The sequence below is a fragment of the Manis javanica genome, chromosome 15, assembly GCF_040802235.1.
Source record: "Manis javanica isolate MJ-LG chromosome 15, MJ_LKY, whole genome shotgun sequence".
In the NCBI taxonomy this organism is placed as follows: Eukaryota; Metazoa; Chordata; class Mammalia; order Pholidota; family Manidae; genus Manis; species Manis javanica.
The window spans coordinates 61,853,753-61,875,496 of NC_133170.1; the positions used below are offsets into that span (position 1 = coordinate 61,853,753).

Below are 21,744 nucleotides of genomic sequence, written 5' to 3' on the forward strand. Positions count from 1 at the left end.
CAGCTGAGGTGGCTCCTACTGCATCTCCACTTCAGAGGAGTAAGGTACAGGCAGGTTAACTTGCTCAAGGTCACACAGCTAGTGAGGGGTGGGTCAGGATCTAAGCCAGGGGCCCGCACTCTTACCCACTGGCTACCTGCTTCAATGGAGGACAGTCTCTAACAGGGCCGGGACCGGGGTGAGGCCAGGATGGGCAAGGCTGAGGACAGTCAGTTTACATCATCGTGAGGAAGACTCTTGAGGCTTCTGGTTTGTGTGGACAGCTGGGACACAGACACAGACTTAGAAGGCCCAAGAACTCGGCCTGTTGGAGGGGGTTCTGTGCAGACATGCATGCTGGGGGCTGCATGGTCTGCACCAAGCCAATTCAGCTGCACAGGCTTGATTTTCAACCACAGGCTTAATCTCTCAACACTTTGAAGAAAAAATGGGTTGGGCTTCCTGAACCATGCAAATTTGGTGCCGATGAATCCCACGACCTTGGAGGCGACCCTGGGCCCTTAAAAAAAAAACTTTTGAGGCATGCAGTTAGCTGATGGCCTCCAGCCACTGCCAAGCACTTCACGGTGGCCCCAGCCATAACAGAGCATGGAGAGGCCTGGACCCCTTTCAGGGGAATCTGCCTTCGGGTTGGCCGAAACTCAGATGCACGTACGTGGCTGAGGCTCTCCCTGCCCAGTCCCACTACCCCTGCTTATTTCTCACAGTGTCGACCCCAGTAAGCCTCTTACCCTCCTAACTCCATTTCAGTGTCCCCCGAAGAACCCAGGAACACATGCCTTGGAGAGCCCAGAAGCTTGCATCTTGCAATTGGTACTTTTCCAAGGGTCATTCTGACCTGAGATCCTGCTGACCTTGGAACCCCAGCCTGCCTCCTTGTATGCAGGGGGGCTCAGAGAAGCCCAACCTGGGAGGAGTGGGAAGTGGGGGGCAAGGGCAACTACTGGTAAGGCCTCAAGCATACCCCGGTTTTCCTCTGAAGCAGTTTGTCCTATGGGAACCCAGAGCACCTGGAGGCCAGGCAGGAAGGGGAGCCAATTTCATCTAGATCCTGTCCCAGGCCTTGAGATTTCCACTCCCAAAATAAGGAGACTGGAGGTCAGTGTCCCACTGCCCAGGTGCAACATGTTGCCTGCAGAAGGCCCTTCCAGTCCCCCTTCTCCCACACTCGCCAGATCCAAATGCACACGGCAGTTCCCCAGAGGGGCATGTCTTACTCAGCAGGCCCCGGGAGCAGGAGACCCACTCTGGGGCTGGGAAAAGAGCATGGTCATTCACTTCTCTATGCTGCAAAAGGGGCATACGGTCTTACCTCCCAGGTTGCAGGATGATGAGGATTCACACTTGGCATAGCTCTGCTGCAGGGAACCAAGCAGGGGCCATTCCGGGGCAGGGCAGGGTGTCTGCCATGCTGCCAAGGTCTGAGGGCTGGCTCTGGCCCCCAGCGTCCACCCTGTGTTCCCCATCCCAGCATCTACTGCCACCCTTGCCAGTCCAGGACTTGGCAGCCCCCACCCCCATCTGAGCCCCAGTGCTCTGGACTCTACGTGGGTCCTCCTGCTCAGGGTAGGACAAGAACATTTCACCTTCCCAAAGAATCCAGAAAAACGATGAGTCTTTAATTCCTTCCTTTGCCTGCTCAGCACAGAATCCTCAGGGGGCTGTCCCACCAGCTGCCAGCCATCGGTTTACTCCCAAATTACGATGTTAATAGGGTTCATTGTTGCCAGACCACCTGGAGTTTCTCCTCTACTGAACTCATTTTGTCTCTGCTCCTTGCTTCATCCCACTTTCTGACTTCACACAGGTGAGTGGACAGTGTCCATGCAAAGCTAAACAGTGCATCTGAGTTTTCCTCACAGCAATGGCGTTGTCATTTTTACAGATGGGGAAACCAAGGCACAAAGGGTTCAAATGACTCGACCAGGGTCACACAATTAAGGGGCAGGGTGAGGAAGGAAGCAGGCAGCTGCCCTCCAGTCTGTACCTTTCATGCCACACTGCCCCCTCCCCAGGGCACAGGGACTCTGTTATGGCCTTCTCTACTGTGCCAACCCCCACCCTGGCCCCACACTGACCTGCCAGGCCTGTTTCTTTGTCACATTCCACCCAGCACTCTTGCCAGTTGCCACCACCCACATTTCAGAAAACCAGCAAATTACCTTACTGGGTTTCAGCTCCCTCCCTCACAGACTCCTGGGCTCCCACATGGCTTATGTCTAGCCACCTTGGGCTCCCACATGTTGCTCACCTCCCAGCCTTTGCCACACAGGTTCCCTCTGCTCAGCCCATCCCTCGCCCAAGAACCATCACCTCCAAGAAGCCATCCTGATTGCCACAGTCATTTCAGTGCCTGAGTAACATGGCCCCAGGAAGGCTTGTCCCGAGCCAACTCCAGTGCCTGGAAACAGTCTACTCCTGCCTTCCCTGTGGGTGGCTGCTCTTTGCACTGGTCTGGGCCTCTTTCTACGGAGCCCCTCGTGCCCTTACTGGAGACCTCCTGGCCAGAGTAAAGGGGCCAGGTTCTAGGTGAGGGTCTAGCTCTGACCTTGGCCACCACCCACTGTCATGGTGAGGGCTGCCAATCACCTGCATCAGAAACACCTGGGCTGCTTGTTGAAAACAGATTCCCAGGCCCCACTCTGGATCTAAAGATCATATGCATATTCTCTAGGTAGGCCCAGGAATCTACATTTTAAACAACTTCCCAATATCCTAAAACACGAAGACATTGCCAATAACTGTCCTTCAATTTACAAATCAGATTCCGGTTTTCTACTGACACTGTGCAGTGTCTGCTCAGCTCAACACAGTCACCAGGGGGATCAGTAAACAATGGGGTCAGGAGGGGAAAGACAAGAGCCCTGCCCTTGAGGGGTTCTGTCCAGTTTTAGGCATGGGCAGTTTGCAGTGTGTTAGCAGAGACCCAGAAACAGAAGATGGGAGTTAATGCCCAGCTGGATTTTGAAGTATGTGTAGGAGTTTTCCAGGGAGGTTGGGGTTTGGGGTTGAGGACTGGTTTGCTGTGGTTGAAAGACAGGCTGAGCCCTCCACAGGCACGGGGGGCTGTGAGCTCTCTCTATACCCTGCAGACACCCCCACATCAGGTCTGGGCCACTGGCCCTCAGAGAAGACAGAGAGAGGTACCAAGTGGTGTCAACTTGAGGCCATGGAGACAGGGAGTTGGTAGAGATGAGCATGTGGCGGGTTGAGTTATGTGCCCCCCCACAACCCCCATGTCACTCTGGTCTGACAGCAGCTAAGATGCCATGGGATCCTGGGTTTCTGGGTGGCACCAGCATGTGTGGCCAATTCCTGGTGGCTGGCGTGGCTAGTACAACCAGAATCCATCCTGGATTCCAGGTGGGGGCTGGCCTGTGCCCTGCGGGGAGGGAGAGGGGAGGGAGAGGGAAAGGGAGGCCCCCCCTTTGCTGGCCCAACACTACCACCTGCCTGCTGTGTTCAGTACTACAGCCTGGTGCCTGGCAGAGCCCTTAGGAGGACAGCGAGGCCCACAAGCACAAGGGATGGGAAAACATAGCTCAGAGGGCACTCAGAGCATCCCCAAGACCATACAGAATGTCACTGAGAGGCCTGGCTTTAAAACTCTCTGCTCATTTCGCCTCATGGCACAGGCTCACAGGGTAAACCTGGGGTGACATAGAGTTCCAGGGAACTGGGCAGTCCTGAGGATGCAGACCCCTCCCCGACCCCACACCCAATTTTAGGACCTCCCAGGTCCACACCCCAGAGAGGCAGGGTGCTGGGCTAGCCTGGGCACTGGGCACCACCACCAGGTAGGAAACGGCAATTTCTACCTCCAGTTCTTCCTTCCACGGCCCCCAAAATCCTGTGGGGGTCTGTAAAGGGCTGAATGTGAGGCTGAAGGCCACTGTCTGATGAGAGGTAGAGGCCCCTGATGGCAAGGCCCCATCAGAGCCCTGGAAGGCTGGTCCCAGCTGAATGAACACCATCCCCTTGGCCAGACACACTGGCCGGCTCTCAGGCCCCTCTCTGCATATTTGGAGTCATCCGTCTCTGGGTGGGCCAAGAGGCCAGCACCCCAGGGCTGCCTGGGCCAAGAGGCTGAGTGATGCAAACAGGGTGGATTCCAGGATCTCAGGAGCCCTGGGCTTAGCATGACTGAGCAAATATAAGAACCCCTGCTTTGCAGACTATCTCGTGGGGTTCCCCCTGTCAGTACTAGACCTGTTGAAGGGTATGGAGTCCACCACCAGAAACAGACCCAGGACTCAGCACGGCAGCCCCACACCCTCCAACCATGTGAATCTCCATACTGCCTACTGTCTCCACAGGCCCAACCCTCCCCTGCAGACGGAGCCTGATGGGTCACGGGCCAGAGGCCCTCCTGCATCGTGCAGGGCTGATCTCTCGGCTCTGCTGGGGTGGAGGTTCTCTGACCTTTGCTTAGAGAAGGGGGCAGACACCAGAGGCCACACTCAGGCCAGCAATACCCTCAGGGGCAGTGGGGTGACAGAGGGGTGGCTATGCATTTCCTAAGACCTGCTATTTGCACTGGGCCTTCAGGCCAGGCCCGGGCAAGGGCAGCCATCCTACTTTTGGGTCAACAGGCCACACGTGCCCCCATACCTGCCTCACCACAGTGCCCTCCGCATATACCTCTAAGACCCTGGGCAGACACACAAGAGGACAGGAAGAGGGCACAGGTAGGCAGCCAGTGTCCCGAATGCCCTTCTGGAATCAGGCACCCAACTTAGCAGCAGGGGCTGAAATTCACCCTGTGACCACGGCCAGGCAGGGTGTCCAGCTTTGGTGAGAGTATGGCTGGCTGCAGGCTCTGCTGTGCTGCACAAGGGAGAACAGGAGGGATGGTTACAGTGACGCCACTGGCGCCCAGACAGGGAGGAGCAGAGAACCACGGCCCATCTGGAGGTCCAGCTCTACTCCCCAAGGAACACAACAGGCGACAGGCGTGAGGGTGGGACTACTTTCTGAGACGTGTTATCCCAAGTGGCAGCTGTTTCAAGACCCACACTGGTAAGTGGTGTTCCTCTTCCTGCCACTCAGCAAAGCAGTGGCAGCCAAGGGTCTGTTCGTTCCTTAACATGACATGGGCAGGAAAAACGCTAGATGCATTTAACTGCTGAGGACTGACAATGGCCATCGTGGACACCCTCGGCATGAGTGGGAACACTCAGTCCTCCCCTCTGTCCCCCACTGTGGGTGTGATGTTTGATACTCTCACCAGGTATATGCCTATTCCATGCCCTCGTGGTGACACCCTTACCGTCAGTGTAAGCATTCACCTATAAAGCAGATTAAGTCTGGTGAGTTGAGGGGCGTGCCATTGGACCTTCCAGGGTCACACACCCCCTTTCCTCCAAGTCCCCAGTTGCCTGGCCTCCTGGTCCAAGGTAGAGAAGCAGCCTTTGTGCCTTGAGTATAATTTGCTTTTTAATGAGAACAACGTGTAAATGACAGAATGCCACCGCCGTGCGCAGATGGCGGTCACAGAATACCCATCAAATTCATTCTGCCCAAGGAAGGGAGGACACAGAGGAGCTGGTGAGCTGGCAGCCCCCATCCCCCTCAGTCCTGCAGATGATGGGGGTCACCGACTGTTGGCCTGCACACGCCTCTTGAGCGGTAAGCAAAGATTGAAAGCACAGCAGCAATAATACTGGGTAAGTCCTTCCTTGCGTAAAACATCTGAATTAATTCATTGAAGGTATCAAAAATATACCCTGTAAACCAATACATCATTTACACCTGCCTTTCCTGCCCACCACTGCGGCAACGATGTGTGAAAAAAAAGTCCAGTTCCTCAGAGCATCTGCTTGCCCCAGGCCACACCTGGCCCCTTTGCCTGCCCACCTGGCCTAACTTGGTTTTCAGCAGTCTCGTTGGCTAGGGCAGCCCGTGGGGACTGGGACAAGAGTGCTGGGGCCTGGACAGGGCCCGTGTCCGTCTGTCTAGAGTGCTAAGCGGGATGGGGATGGAGGGAGGGTGCGGGGGCTGCTAGCTCAGTTTAGACTTTGGTTCCAAATGCGTTAAGGGGGGAGGCAGTGGCATGGAAGGTGCATGGTCATCCTGCTTTGGGTCCCTGGCCGCCCCGGCTGCGTGCATGTGGCCATCACACACCCTCCGTGCCCCCTCCCTGGCCCCCTCCCCTCCCGAGCACCAGGTAAACATCCCCTGAGTAAGGTCACTGCACAGGGCCAGCCCAGGGCGGGAGTCGTAGTTAAGGCTTTTTAGACAGGCAAGGATGCCGGCCGGCTCTGGACAGACAGACAGGCAGGCACGCAGGCAGACTCAGGGGCTCCTTCCTCGGTGGGGGGAGTCGGCAGCCACCTCACTCCTTGCCTGGCTGCTCCGGCCACTTGCTGGGCCCTGGCGCCGCCCCCCGACCCCATTCTGACAGTCACTCGCTGTCGGAGAGCGTCTCATACTGCGAGCAGAGCAGCGGCTTGGGCTCCTCATCCCAGGCATGATGGGGGCCAGCAAGGGGCCCACTGCCCGCAGGGAGACCAGGTGGGGGCGGGGAGGCCATGACACCTGCCTGCAGCCGCATGATCAGGGGATTGTAGGGGAACGGTGTGGAACCTGCCAGAAAGACCGAGAGACGCCCAGGAGGCCCCATGAGCCAGGTAATCCCCCCAGGCCCACCCTCTTACCACACCAGGAACGGGGGCATTGGGCTCTGGTGTCCAGCAGCTGTCCCAGCCCCTCCCTTCTAACTCCTGGAAGGTTTCTCAAACCTGCCCACCTCCCCTCACCCCCTTCACTTCCAGCCCCTGCGTGCCAGGGCCACCTGCCCCCTGAGCCAGCAGCAGCCTCGCTGTTCCTGCCCTGCCCTGCCCTGGGTCTGTTCCACAGCCAAGTGAGCTCTTGAACCTATCCTAGGTCACGGGCTTCCCCACCTAAAGCCTTCCAGGGGCTCCTCCCACTCATAAAGGAAGCCTGGCTCCCTCATGACCCACCAAGTAGGATGGGTCCCTCTCTCTTTACCTTCGGTGTCCTTAGTCCTCTGGTCAGGGCCAGCGGCCGGCTTCCCTGGCCAGCCCTGATTACAGCTTCACTGCTCCCCACCCCCTGCCCCCTGCCCTTATAAGTGCTTCCTGACTACCTCCAAGCCAGGGCTCAGCTGGCAGGCCCTTCTCAGAACAGGCCTGACCTATTCCCATACTCCACATGCAGCAGGTGTGTGGGCATGCGGCCCCCTGGTGACGCAGCTTAGCAGGCCCCTCCGCCCACAGCCCGTCTGCCCACCTGCGGACGAGGGCCGGTCCTCCCACACGCGGTTGGTGAGTGGAGTCCGGCGGTTGCAGTCTCCCTCCGAGTGCACAGAGGAAACGGAGGGCGGCCGGTCCCCAGACGCCAGGCCTGGGCCAGGGGACTTGGCTTTTCGGCTGCTGGGTCTGCCGGAGACTTTGGCCTTTGCGCCACCACCTGCAGGGAGACACATGGGAAGGGGCTACGTTGGACTGCAGAGATAAAACTCACACCACAGGGCAGGGGTGAGAGGCCCTGGCCACCTACCTCCCAAGCCCCTGTGGAGGGAGAAAGCAGCTCCCACACCACTGGGAAGCCAAGGAGGTCAACCAGGTGGCTAGACCCAGCCACCAGCCCGGATCCTGGAGGCGAGTTTCCATTTGGGGAGTGGGCTGCACTGTTTGAAAAGCTCTCTCAGGCTGCCCTGAGGCCCACCTACCCACACAGGGGCTGACACCCTGAGCATGAAGCCTTGGCCTCTGGCTTGCCCCTCACCACTGCCCCAGGGCTGTGCAGTGCTGGGCAGGCTGTAGGCCCTCTTCAGAGGAGCCAGGGCCCCCAAGGCCACACCTGGGCTCCACTAAGTCCAGGAACTTCCTGGGGCTGCAGTGTCCAGGGGGGACAAGTGGGCCCAAGGGCTCCTCACTCAGCACTTGCTCTGACATGCAGAGTGTTGATCAGGGACCTGGAGCAGAGGAGGAGATGCCTCCCAGGATTCCAGACTCCTCTGAGTTTGGGATGGCACCCAGACACTGCGTCTCCTCCCCAGGAGGCCCGAGGGCCAGTTGTGAACACGCATAGTGGCCCTAGCAGGTGCTGAGCCCATGCGTCTGGCTGCCGTGAGCTTACGGGTCCCCGCAATCCACAGAGAAGGTGGGTCTAACTCCAGCCTGCTCTCCCCCAAGGAAACACAAGATGGGCCAGGACACAGGCATCCTCAGGACCTGTGTCCAACAGGGAAGGAAGGTGGGGCAGGGCTTGGGCAGCAGTGTGAGTGTTTTTAGAAAAGCAGCAGCTCCTTTGGGCCTACAGGGCAGGGGGTGCCGGGGTGACCAGATACTCTGAGGTGCCCACCCAACTCGGGATAAGTCAACTAACTCCAGAACCATGTCAAACACGCACAAAAATAAAGTCACAAGCTCCAAAGCTGGAGGGGTTGGTCAGAGGAGCGAAGGTGCGAGGATTAATGACACCGGGGTGGGGACAGAGGGGTGGGTGGGCGGGAGAGGCCTGCAGACCTGGCGAGGCGAGTGCGTGTTCGCTCCGTCCGTCAGCAGCGGTTATGGGCATAGCAGCAGGCAGGCTGGCGCTGGCATTCAGAGGGTTAAAAGCATTGGCGCTGAGCGGGTGCTCCTCCCACTGATCATATTTACCCATGAGCGCCTTTCTAATAATGGCCTCCAGCCCCATGTTGGTGCTGGCATGCTCCTGCACCGCCTGGCTTCTGCAGGTCATAAGGCCTGGGAGAGAGACACACACACACAGGGGCCAGGAGGGGCCAGGGACAACGGAGAGAGGGAGAGAGAGAAGCAGGGGGGGAGGGAGGAGAAGAGAGAATACACAGTGAGCACATTTCAGCAAAGCAACATGTTCTTTACTTCCCGGCCTCCCATTTTTCCTGCAGGGTGATGGTGGGGACTGGAAGGTACCCTCTGACTTGGGCCCTTGATGCTTAGGGACTCCCGGGGAGGCAGGCTTGGGAGGTTAGATGACCACCCCCCAGCCTCTTTCCTACTTGGTTCCCTTAGTCCCAGCTGGCCTTAAAATTCCCAGTGGCCTTAAAAGGGGGAGCAGGTGAATCACAGGGCCTCCCTGTTTGAGGGGGAACAGGCTGTGGGGAAACTAAGTCAAGCCAGAGCTCGGTACACGGCCTAGGGGGTACACCCTGGGTTCTTGGGGCTGGCGGGGTACTGGGGGGGAGGTCACAGGGGAAGGTGGCCAGACGGTTCTCCTGCTGCCCCCCACTGCCCCTGCCCTAAAGGCCTGGGATCCACAGCCCCTGCCTGCCCCTCAAAAACTGGGCATGACTCTCTTCCCACCCCCTCTCCCCACCCGGAGCTGAGGAGAGACAGGTGCAGAGACGAACGGTGAGGTGGGGATCGTAGCCATGCAGTTACGGCGTGCGGGGGACAGGGCAGAGCTAGAGACAATTGCGTGACACCCCTGGCCCAGCCACCCTCACCCCAGCCACCCCATCACAAAGTGGTCGAATCAACAAATTGGTCCCAGACGGGACACCCACTACGAAGTCACTTTAATTAAGTCTCCTCCTCTGTTCACCAGGTTTTCTGTCCCTTTTTTTTCTCTTGTGAACAATTCAAACCCTTTCTTGTGAACTTCTGCAAACCTGGGAAATGCACCTCCTTCAGGCATTTTTGTTAAACCAGACTTTGCCGACTGAAGTTCAAGCTCACTCTGCCTGCTGGTGGGCATTATTTTCATGAATTTTAAAACTTCCATTCTGAGGGAACAGTACAAATACCAAATGACCAAATAATGAGACTTTCTGACCCCCAACTTGACTGATGGCTTCTGTGAGGCTGCAGCTTTTAAAATCACATTTCTGCAGCAACTGTTTGCTGCCTACATTTTGGTTTTCTTGTCTTCCTTTTAGTTAGAAACTTGCTTGCAGCCAGGGATGCCCTATCCATCATTTCATAGCTGTGTCTTGACCACATTTCATCAGCACTTATAGAAAAAAGCCATATCCATTGAGAAAAGGCAAAATTTCCAGAAGGGAAAAGTATTCATGATCCTACACACTAAGAAAACATCAGGAAGTGGAAAAAATGACACAAATCGTGATGGTGTCTTGCCAGGTCAGTGCCCAGCGATCACAGATTTCATGAAGGCTTCCACCCAAGGCCACAACTCCGTGATGGATGCTGCTTGGCAGGAAGCTTGACTGTCTCCATTACAAAGACAAAGTCTGAAGTGGCAGCTAAGTAGTAAAGACCAAATTTCTGGGGAAACGTGTGGGTGTGGACTAAAGTGCTTTAAAAAAAAAAACAAATACAATTCACATACATGTGTTAGCACAAAATCTTCATTCTACTGCATGAACTTCTACATACATATATAGCTGTGTTTCTAGTGCCTATGTCAAAATTTGGAACACTCTAGAAACATTCATTTCTAATCATCTTGTTGTTTCGACCAAATTGTCTCCTCTCCATTGCCTGAGGCCCAGTGAAGCCCCCAGTGTCTGGGTAGCCAGACGTGCCCAGGCGAGGCCCCCCACTTGGAGGCCCCGATGATCCCGGTAAAATCCAAGGTTGTGTTTTGCTCACCACATCCCCAGGGTTCAAGGCCAGCACATCTCCCCTGTTCCCTCTGGCCTCAGCTCCCACAGACGGACTGGAACACAGACAGAGGCAACAGCCCCACAAACGTGCCTGGCTACCAAGGGATTCGGCTCTGGGCTCAGCCGTTCCTCACCAGACTTGCCGAGGCACTTCCTCAGTCCTTCGTGGAGCAGCATAAATACATGGCTTGTCCTACGGAGGCTGGGGGTCTAACCCCAAGGGCCCCCCAAGTCCAAAATATCATAAAAGGCTTAAGGTCTAGCTTAAAAATGAGAGTTAATTTTATACCCTGTTCCCTGGCTTGACTTCAAGTACAATTGATGTTCTGTCTATAAAACACACCCATGTGGACCCAGAATGAAACTGTGTATCCCAAACACAGGCCCAGTCCCTGTCCACACACTCAAATTTCCATCTAAGGCCCTGGCAGCTGAGCCACTAAGTTCCCAGGTAGCTGTGTGTACGTGTGGTACTGTACTAAACGTACCAGGAGGCCTGGAAGTTTAGCTCTTTGAAGACCTCTTGAAGAGCCTCTCTGCCTCTCGTGTGAGTCGGTGTCCCTCACTGTAGGGTTTGGGTCACAGGAAGGGACACAGTTGGACTAAGACAGGCCCCCCACTGACCTGCAAAGGCCATGCTCCCTAAGTCTCCTTCTGGGTCCACACCCAGCCTGCCCTCTCTAGGGCAAGGCAGTGACTGGGGAGGAGAGCGGGGAGGCAGCTGGGTGGCCATACAGCCTGGGTCTGGACAGTTACCTGCTCCAGTGATGGCGGGCATGTTGAAGATCTCCGTCCCAGGCTGGCCGATATCTGGAGGGGGTACAAGATGTGTGAGGCCTGAGGGCCCACAGGCCCTGGGCAATCACCTGCTCCTACTTGCCTATCTGGTTTGGGCAAAGCATACCACCTGGAAGCTTGTCCAGTGTAGAAGGATTTAGCAGGTCTGGGGCAGGCCCTGAGAGTCTGCACTTCTAACCAGCTTTCTGGGTGCTGACCTGCTGGCGCACGGGCTGCACACGGCAAGGCTCTGGAACAGTCTGGAAGGCTGTTCCTCCAGGCCCGGAAGGAGAAAAGCCTATGCAAAGCCCCTGAACTTCCCTGGCTCCCGAGCCTTCTTGGGGGCAGGAGCCGGACAGTCTTTATTCATGGCATGCCTGCTCACGTGTTCTCTGAGGAACTGCTATGTGCAGGCACTGTGCTAAGGGTGGAGGAGCTAAGCTAGGCTAGTCCAGGAAGCTCATAAATGAGAGAGAAATCACAACGTGATGAGCACTGTGTTTGGGTGACACATGGAGCTCTTGCATGGGTCTGAGTCTAATCCCTGGTGCAGGTTCGGGGCTCAGCACAGACCCATTCATCCAAGTATTCACTGGGTACCCACTATGTGCTGGGCACCACTGCATGTGCCATGCTCTGTGCCAGCAAGCGCCCAGAGCAAAAAAGAGGCTGCCTGGCACACCTTGAGCATGGGGTGATGGGCCAGGGGGAGAGGGGTCAGCAGCTCCACCTGGCTCTGGAAAGCATCCTGTGGGTTCCTGCTGCCAAGTGGCTCCCACCTGGCCCCTGCTTCTGGGGGAGCTGGTAGCCCCTTACTGTATTCTGGCTCGTTCCGGTTGTGGGTGTTCAGCTTCTTGTTGATCTCTTGTTTCTTAGACTTGACCATGGCAGAGTTGCTCTCGGTCAGTTTGCTGAAGAAGGCTGGCGGCTGGCTGGTGTTGCCCGGAGACTTGGAGCCCATCCTGCCGCAAGGAGCAGACAGCCAGCCCAGGGTGAGTTCACTGGGCACTGGGCTTGCACACTTTGGCGATGGGGCCCTTACCACCTGAGCTGCCTTAGGAATTCAGAACTTAGCTTCTCTAGCCCCAGAGCAGGGGTGCCTACATCCCCTACCTTTTAGGGACCACATCTCCTGCAGTTTCTTTAGTTCGCCTACCCTTAGGCTCAGGGTATTTCTGAAGAGCCCAGGCTGCCCTAGTGGGCCACACCTGTCTACCTGCAACAGCCTGACCCCCTGAAAAGGGTCATGGGAACTAGAAGTGGGCTCAGATCACATCTTTCCCCAAGGCCAGCAGGCTTAGCTTTTTTCTCTGCTTCTACTCCACTCTTGATTGGTCCCAAACAGGGCATTATTTCTCAGATCCTCAACAAATGCTGGCAATAAAGACACAGTCCAAGGCACAGGAATCTGCACTACAGTCCCCCACCTGTGTACTGAGCCCTTGTTAGCCCCCGGTTGCATAGCAGTGGACCCATGCCACGGGCTGAGCCCTGGACATCCTGGAGTGGATCCTGAAGGTACCTGGGCTCTGCCTGCTCCCCATCCCGGTACAGAAGTGGGTACATGGCATTCCGGGTATGCCCAGGCTCTGCTGTGCCCTCTGGAGGGGACACGGGCTCGATGGCATCCTCACCACTGCCCAGGGCCGACGTCTTGCTTGGCTCTGGAGACCTGGGTGGAGTGAGGGTCAGAGCTGTGGTCAGGGCTCGGAGCTCCTCCCTGAAGGGGATGTGCAGAGCACCCCTCTCTTTACCTGTTACCCCCTGTCTCACCCCAAACCACGGCTCAGCACACTCTTCCTATATAGGGCAACAGAGTCAATATTTTAGGCATTGTGGGCCACTTGTACACTCACTCTGCTGCATATTCGTTTTTCTAAACAGCCCTTTCAAAACATAAAACCACCTTAGCTCATGGACATGCAAAAGCCGCTGTGGGCTGGATCAGGCCTGTGGGTGGTAGTCAGTGGACTCCTGCCGCCCACCCCCATGCTGCTCTGCTCCCCAAAGATATCCCACTGGCTTCCCTCCTCTGTCTCACTCACACAGTGCTCCTTGAAACTGCTCCCTTCTTCCTAGAGCTGGGGGCCCTCTCCTCTCCGGCCCCAGGGCCTCCTGGGGTCACCAGGAGCAGGTGTGTGCAGCTGCTGGGAGGGCTCTCAGATCACACAGCTCTGGTGTGAACCCAACTCTGCCACTTACTGGCTGTGCCCCCATGGGTAAGTCAATTCACTTCTCCATGCCTAATTTCTTCATCTGTGAAATGGGGATAGCTGCCTACACTTCCTGGGTTGTGAGAATCCTGGTTAACACCCACAAAGCATTTAGCTTGGGGCCCAGAACCCAAACAATGTGATACATATATCAGCTATTATCCATCAGCAACGTGGCCTTGAGCAAGCTCCCCACTTCCCCAAGCCTCAGTTTCTCATATGTGCAGTGGCACGAGGCAGGCCTTGCATTTTGTTGAGCTCTACCCTCCTGCAGCAGACAGCTGACCAGCAAGGGCACCCAGCCCCCAGCACTCACCTCTTGCCCCCTTCACTGTGGGGTGAACCACGGGCTGGGGCGCCGTGGTCTGGGGGTGGGAGGTAGAGATCACTGGGTGGGCGGCGGAGGTCCAGGACGGGGCAGCTGGCTCCAGGAAAGGAGTAGAGGGGAGCAGGGAGGGGTGCGTTGAGCTGCTGTGGGTGGTGCCGCGTATAGTCCTGTGTAATGACCTCCTACAGACCGAGGGTCAGGGAGGGGTGAATGGATCAGATGGCAGCCACCCCACCAGAACCTCCCACCTGGGGGTGGAGGATGCTGGGGAGGTGAGGGCTACACTGAGCTTTGGGGGCAGAACCCTGGCTCAACTCTTGGGTCCCTGGGTGATTTGGGCCCGCCCACAGCAGCCTCAATGTGTCTGCGTGCACAGGGTCAGGGGCTTGGCAAGAGATCTCACACTGGTGGCACTCAGATGGGTTAAATGCCACTGGCCAGAGCATGTAAGATGTGGATCATGGGCTGACATGCCTGAGGCTCCATTAGCAGGATGAGGGGTGCTACAGCATCCTAGGTTGTGACTCTGGGATACTTGGCATGGCTTGCCCTAGATCCCCAGTCCACCCAACCAGGACTCAGTTTACCCATTAGACCAAGAGTCTGTGTGTGATCCCACCCATTTCCTGGTACCTGCACCCCAGGTGCAAAGGCAATGAGGAGGGGACAGAGAAGGGGGTAGTTACACTGATGTGCTGTGCCAGGGTGACCACCCGCTGGTGACCTTTGACCCCTGGGGTGGTCTGGAGCAGTGGGCTGGATGAGGGCTGGCTCTCAGGCAGCGGCCGCAGGTGTGGGAGGTGTGCAGCCTCACCACCAAGCTTCCCAGGGCCTGCAGGACAGAGTAGAGCTGGTTAGTGGGTGGGTGGCAGATGTGGCATGTGCCTGGCAGAGTGCTGTTCTCGAATCCCAGCTCTGCCCTCTGATTCCTCCACCTCTTCATACCCCGGATTCTTCTCTGGTGATGTGGTCACTACTATGCCACCTCCTAGGGCTGTGGGGAGCAGGGGCCGTGGGGGCAGTGCCCTACCTGGCTGCTTGTGCCGCAGGTCCCCCTCCAGGTGGCTCCTGTCGAGCTCCTCAAGGTGCTTGGGGAGCCCCTTGTCGTGGGTCAGGCTGGGTGAGCTCACGGGGCTGACAGGCTCCACCCCATCGGGGCTGTAGCTGCCCCCGCCATGGTAACCTAAGCGGGGGGAGGCCGGGTCAGGCCGGGGGTACTTGGGACCAGCTGCCCTCCCAGTCCGCCCCCAACGCTGGCTGGGGTCCCCAGGCTGGGGGGGATTTGAGCAGATGGAAAGAGAGAGGGGGCCAGAGCAGGGGCTGCTGGCCAGCCAGGATAGGGGCGAATGGGGAAAGGAGGGAGGGGGTACTGTGGGGAGAGAGACAGATGGGCACAAAATGCAGAGACCGGGCCACCGGGCAAACAGCTGACAGACAGACCTAGGGAGAGAGAGCGAGAGAAACACAGACTGGAAGGAGAGAGACAGACCCAGTGGTGGGGACTGGGGGAGGCGGCTCTGGGGAAGGGGGTGGGAATGAGGTCTCTCAGGGATGTGTCAGGGAGTGGCACATAGTTCCCAGGGGCCCCTGCCTGGGCCGCAGCCCCCATCCAGCAAAGAGGAGCCCTGAGCTGGGATGCAGGATGCAGCAGACCCCACCCCCTTGGGGATGCTGGGTAGCAGGTCAGCAAAGGGCACACAGGGCCAGGGCAGCCCCAAGACTCCCTTGGAACCTGGGCACGAATGGGGGGAATTCCCAGCTCCTCCTGGAAAGTGGGGTGCTCCCCTCCCCATCTGCTCCCACACTGTCTGCCTTGGCGGGCATCCTTCCAGACCAGACTCAGCCATACTCGGCAGGAGGCACAAGGCGTCAGCCTGAGCCCTTCTCCGCCCCACTCCCCAAACAAAGGTGCAGGGGGAAGATGGGAGGCACGGTTGAAGTCAAAATCACAGATCCACTCATTAAAGGAAAAAAGCGAAAATCCAAAAAAATAAAATCATGATAAAACAATGTGCAAATGATGAGGTGCCCCCAGATCAGAGGTGGGTGGGTGGCAGCTTGAGGAACCATCAGAGCGTGCAGTCGACGAAGACGAGTTTAAAAACAAAATACCAAAACCAACGAAAAATGGGAGGAAAAATAAAAAAGCAAGAGATCTGAAAATATCTTTAGGCCACAAGACGGGGTGGGTGGGCGGTGGGGCCGGAAGTCTTACCATCGCGAGGGGAGTCGTTGGCCAGCGAACCTCCTTCTCGCGGCCCTTTATCGTGAGCAATTTGACGCATGATTATCGCGTCTATGAAGGTGGCCGCTGTCAGGGTGGTCTTACCCAGAGAACGGAGTTCCAGTTCCTGGATGGAAAAGGGTTTACTTTGAGTCTTTTCCCGGTGCAGGTCCGCGGCCGAGGCAGGCGGCACAGGCTGGTCCGGGCTGGCGCGGTGGGGTGCGAGGCTCTTCGCGGGAGTGCGGGCGATGGCTGCGTGGCTGGGGCCCGGGGCTGCCAGAGGCCGGGGCTCCGAGCCTTTGCTGGGGGAGGAGGCGGGCTCCAGCCCCGCGCGCACTGGAGGCTTGGCGAGGAAGGCGTGGCCGGCGTCCGTGCGGGCCCGCTCGGGCCGGGCAACCCGTGGGGCCTCCTTGGGCAGCAAGACGGGCTCCATGAGGGTGGGGTAGACCCCGTCAAGGGTGCCGCCCAGCGGGCAGTGGGTGGCAGGTGGGAATGTGGCAGCCGGTCGGACAGGCGAGGAGGTGGAAGTGGACCTGGGAGAGGAGAGAGGGGTCCGGTGACTTGGGAATCACAGCCAGGAGCCCAGGGGGGCAGAGGGGCCACCCCCACATTTCAACCCCTAGTGAGCACCCCCCCCACACTGCTTCCAGAAAAAAGCTGCCCTCCTGACCCATGCAAGAGCATGGCTCTACCTACCCTATTCATGCATTCATTTACTCATTCAGTCCAAGCCTTTTAACTGAGCAGCTACTGTGTGGAAGGCTCTGTTCTAGACGTTGGGGGATAAAGCCACGAACAAAATAGACAAAGGCGCCTTACAGTCTAGTTGGGGAGACAGACTACGTACACGGTACCAGATAAATCAAACCCCCCTCAGAGTGTGGTAACAAGTCAGGGTGAGGAGAGGCTGGGGAGGACACAGCCCGCAGGGCAGCAGAGGGCCGGCAAGCCAGGGCTGACCAGGACACAGCAGGAAACCAGCCAGAATGGCCCTAAGGGCAGGCTAGCAGGGGTGGGTGGAGAACAGGTGGAGCTCCACGCACTGGGAGTTAAGGAGTCAGGGAGGGCTGCTCAGCTGGGTGATCTCGCCTCAGCCACTGGGAACCATACAGGGCTCCCCAGGGTGCCTGCTGTCCCCACCCCCGCAGGGATAGAGTGTGGAGGGAGAGACAGAGAGGAGGCTGTGAGGAGACTCCCATCCTACTCCTGAGAGTCACATGCCTCTTCTTCCAGACAGCCTTCCCTGATTGCTGCCTTGGTCTAGACCACACTGCCCAGTATGACAGGGCTTGAATCAACCGTCACCACATCCCCACACCCAGTGCAGAGCAGGAGACCCACAGCAGGCCTGCTGGGAAGGAGGAATGTACAAATGTACACATTGATTCTCACAAGGTATATGTAATTATCTCCACTTGTAGATGAGGAAACAGGCTTGGACAAGAACTGGCCCAACAGCAGCCCATGTAACTAACTTCTGTCAAGCCCAGTGTTTCCATGAGACCCTCACTCCCAGAGCCCTACTCATCAGTTCCTTTCGGGAGGAGCTTGATTTTCCTATTACAGTTCCTAATCAGGTGATATGGACGAACTGTTTTTTAGTACAGGAGCCTGTGTCCAGTAACCTTGCTCTAAGCAGCCAGGTGCTTCTGTTTTGCCTAATTGCCAGGCACCTGAGTCAGTGGGGACAAAGCCGATACTTTTGGGAAACGATGTCATTTTTCATAATTGGGATCGTGCTGGGGGAGGGGTGACTTTGAGCAAATGGGGTTACTAGTATCAACAGGAGCTTTATTTTGGAAGAAGCAGCTGCCTCCAAACACGTCCCTGGACAGTGGGGAGACCAGTAGGGCACAGACCTCACCCTGACCCCCTGGGGTCCTCACAGGCCACATGAGGCCTGCCCTGCCTGACACCTCAGCCTGTCACCAGCAGGTGCAGAGCCAAGCAGCGGCAGGGGTGGGGGTGGGGCAGCAACAGCCACCCCACCTCCCACTCCCACTCCCACCAGATTGGCAGCTTTGCCTATAGTCCTTGGGGGGCTGTCACCACAGGGACTTGGACCCCTTGTGCAAGTAAAAGGACTGTTGGGGGGTATGTTTGGGGCCTACAGAGCCTCTCCCATCTTAAGGGAACCTCTGGATTTTATCCAGGCAGGAGGGATATCATTTCCTCCCTGTAGGGTCTTGCTGAATTCTGGGAGGACCAGGAGTGGGGCTGCTCACAACCTTCTCTGTCTCTCCCTCTCCACTCCACTCTACCCCCAAACCTGACAACCACCTACCTACCCATCCATCCACCCACCCAATGCATAATCCATCTACTTGCCCATCTTCCCATCCATCCATCCACCCACCTAGTCAACCAGCTAACCCAACCCCATGCATTCAATACCTATCACCCATTTATTCATCCACCTCACCTATCCACTCATTCACCTACCTATCTATCCACCCACCATCATCCACCCACCCATCTATCTACTCATCATCCACCCACCTGCCTACCTGTTCATCTAGCCCAGCCACTCACCCACCTACCTACTCCTGTCATCCATACACTTACGCATTTATCATCTATTCATCTACCCACCCACCCATTTATCTATCCACCTACCCATGCATCTAACTCAATCATATTACTTCTCACTCACTCACCCATCCAACCATCTCCCAACTACCGGTCCATCCATCCCTCCTCTCATCTATCTACTCCTCCCTCCTCCTACCCCCCATGTCTATTCATCCATCCACCCACCTACTTCTTATCAACTTACCCATCCATTATTCACCTCCCATCTATCCCCCAGCTGATTGGTCCACTTGCATCTATCCACCCACCCACCGATCTGCATCCATTGATCACCCACCTGCCCGCCTGTCCCCCCATGCCAACCTGGCCCACCTCAGGACCGTGGGTGTGCTGGGCTCCACGGAGGTGATGATGCCCTTCATGCCTGTGTTGTGCAGCACGCTGGGCCTCTGCTGGATGGCGTCCTGAGTCCGGGGTGAGATGGGCGAGTGCTGGTGGGAGTGGGAGTGGGAGGCGGGGCGGCTGCTGCTGCCCCCACCCCCGCCGCCGCCGCTGCTCTGCTCTGTACCTGGTGGTGACAGGCTGTGGTGTCAGGCAGGGCAGGCCTCATGTGACCTGTGAGGACCCCAGGGGGTCAGGGTGAGGTCTCTGTGCCCTACCGGGTCTCCAAATGGGCGCGTGTTCCACAGTAGTGGTGGACGTGAGGACAGGCTTCTCCCGTTCCCGCTCGCGTTCCCGTTCCCTCTCAGATGAGGATGTGGCGGTGGGTTTTGTCAAGTGCGTGGGACCTCCTGGAAACAGAAGGCCAGGGTTCAGGAGGGGCCAGGACTTGCCTTCTGTGGTGGGGCAGAGGAGGCAAGGCAAATGCCTGAGAATGCCCAGCCCTCCTGACGTCAGGGTCCTGACAAGGCTGAGGGTGGAGGGTTACCTGGGGAGAGTGGGGAGCTGCTGAGCCGGCTGCTGAAGTGCTGGGGTGCAGTAGGGAGGTAGGCAAGGCGGTCCATGGCGGTGGCTGGTGTGCCCGGTGTTGGGGGCACCAGCACGGGCAGGTGTGGCACTTGGGACAAGTCGATGATGCCTGCAAGAGGAGGTGGGCCCCAGGGGTTGTAGGCCCAGGGGTAGGAAAGGGGCCGGGCTGCCTGCTGGCTGGACCACACCCCTGGTGGAGCACTACTGCCCTTGTGAGCAGCCACATGTTCTGTCTTGGCCTGAGCACTGGCCCTGGAGGACCCTCTTCTGAGCACTGGGCTCTCAGTCTTGCCCCACTCCTGCTCCCAAGCCCTGTAGGTGGCTGTGACCCGCAGTCAGCATCCCTGCATTGCCCTGGCCAGCCTTTCTGCTCTTTCAGCCTTACAATCAGTTCCTATATTCAATCTCCACCACATGAAATACCTTATGTGACCAGTTTTTCCACGTGGACCCTAATAGTACTTGGTTGTTCCAGGAGGACGTTCCAGAAGTGTTCCCAGAGGATGGCTTTATATGCACACGCAAATCACATTACATTCACAGCACATACGACTCTCAACCACCTGCCAGGCCTGAGGGCACTCTCAGGGCAGTTAACCACCCAGACCTCTGAGGTGCCCGTATTCCAGCTGCCTTGGCAAGAACACCTGCACGCACGGGCACACACGTCCTCTGCCTTCTCAACAAGCCTGGGCAGACCAGGAATCAGGCCAGTTCTGGATGGAGAGGGTCTGCCCACCCACTTGCCTAGAAGCCCCCAGCCCCACCCACCTCGTGGGCCAGCGGCGTAGTTGAGAGCCAGCGAGGACTCGCGGGGTGAGAGGCCCCTGAGCATGTCAGCTCGCTGGGCCATGGCGGTGGCTGCGTTGTGGTGCATCTGCTGCGAGGTGATGTAGTCATTAATGATTGTCTGGCGGTTCTCCAGCGCTGCTGTGTCAGGGTAGCCACGGATGAGGTAAGGCGGGTACAGGTGTGGATAGGTGGGGTTGGGGGCCAGGTGCCGGGGCAGGTAATAGGCAGCTGCCAGGAGAAGGGGGACAAAGTCAGGCTAGCCCACACTGTGGCTGGAGAATGTCACCCCACGTGTCTTAATGCCCCCCAACCCCTGCACCCTGATGGCATCTCTGAAAATACCCCCAGAACAGAATTGAGGGCCTAGAAGTAGGAAAACCCTTGCTCCTCAAAACACATGGGGTGCCTCTTACTGATAATGCTCTTTGGATCAAAGTTCTCTCAAACACAGGCATCCAACATGTAGATCACTGAATATCTAAGGGATGCATCCTTTTAAACAGATTTTCAGATCATGTCCATTTGAGGAACACTTACATTTGAACCCACTTTTGATACATTTGCAATTCTAAAGGCACTGGTGAGTTTCGCAGGAAAATGAAACCACTGAACAATGTCCCACAGACTGCCAAGAGAAATTCTGCTCTAACCCAAACTGTTCACAACTATACCTCTGGGGTCTCCCCACCTCTAGGACTCAGTTTCCTCATCTAGCAGAGCCTGGCTGACAACTGAGAAGAAGTTGGGCTGACACTGATGAAGCCCCCAGCCCCATGCTTTGGGGTTCTATGGGTCCTGGACAATCACCTGCATCCAGAGGGATTCCACGGGGTATGGAGGTGGGGTCGAAGGCCAGCGGGATGTGGCCACGGTACAGGTCCACACCACTCACACCCCGAAGCAGGTGCTCGTAGGGCGAGATGGGGTGGGGGTGGTGCTCGGGCACAGCGCTGTGTGGGGACTTGGCAATCTCTCGGGGTGTCGATGTCAGCTTTCGGTCCTGGGATGCCTTGCTGGCCGAGAGGCTGCCTGTGGGGACAGGCTGAGTGGGGATGCCATCGGACCCCTGTGCCACAGCTGATGCAGCCCCCCAGGGCAAGGGCTGCGAGGCCAGTGTTTACGGGAAGCTGTTTGATGGGGGTGGTCTCTGGGATCCCAGCCACCAGGCCTCTCCATCCACCCATTCATTTGCCTCTACTTCATTTATCTTTCATTTACTCCTTCACCCACTAACTTGTTTTTTAGTTCTTTTTAAAAATTCACTCACTCTTTCTTTTGTTCCCTCATGCTTTCCATCAGTCTACAACATCTAATGGATACAAGCTAAACACTGTTCTCAGAGCTGGGGCTA

General features: G+C 57.1%; 1 protein-coding gene across 29 annotated transcripts in view; it reads right to left on the minus strand.

Moving 5' to 3' along the window:
* Positions 1–5,418: 5,418 nt before the first annotated feature.
* The window catches only part of NCOR2 (nuclear receptor corepressor 2), a 200,178-nt gene continuing 183,852 nt past the window's right edge, over positions 5,419–21,744 (minus strand). For 12 of the 29 annotated variants that reach the window (XM_037014382.2, XM_037014389.2, XM_037014388.2 and 9 more), the window contains 15 exons: positions 21,201–21,422; positions 20,373–20,621; positions 19,561–19,710; positions 19,292–19,423; positions 18,996–19,200; positions 16,092–16,633; positions 14,907–15,059; positions 14,563–14,708; positions 13,865–14,058; positions 12,858–13,007; positions 12,152–12,297; positions 11,315–11,368; positions 8,493–8,714; positions 7,252–7,431; positions 5,419–6,585 (listed from right to left, as the gene is read on the minus strand). In XM_037014382.2, the coding sequence (XP_036870277.2) occupies positions 6,404–6,585; positions 7,252–7,431; positions 8,493–8,714; positions 11,315–11,368; positions 12,152–12,297; positions 12,858–13,007; positions 13,865–14,058; positions 14,563–14,708; positions 14,907–15,059; positions 16,092–16,633; positions 18,996–19,200; positions 19,292–19,423; positions 19,561–19,710; positions 20,373–20,621; positions 21,201–21,422 (2,927 nt within the window). In that variant the 3' untranslated portion in view covers positions 5,419–6,403. Of the gene's footprint in view, positions 6,586–7,251; positions 7,432–8,492; positions 8,715–10,544; positions 10,720–11,046; positions 11,124–11,314; positions 11,369–12,151; positions 12,298–12,857; positions 13,008–13,864; positions 14,059–14,562; positions 14,709–14,906; positions 15,060–16,091; positions 16,634–18,995; positions 19,201–19,291; positions 19,424–19,560; positions 19,711–20,372; positions 20,622–21,200; positions 21,423–21,744 lie in introns of those variants that run through there. The other 17 variants (XM_037014409.2, XM_037014398.2, XM_037014408.2 and 14 more) reach the window with 11 other exon arrangements.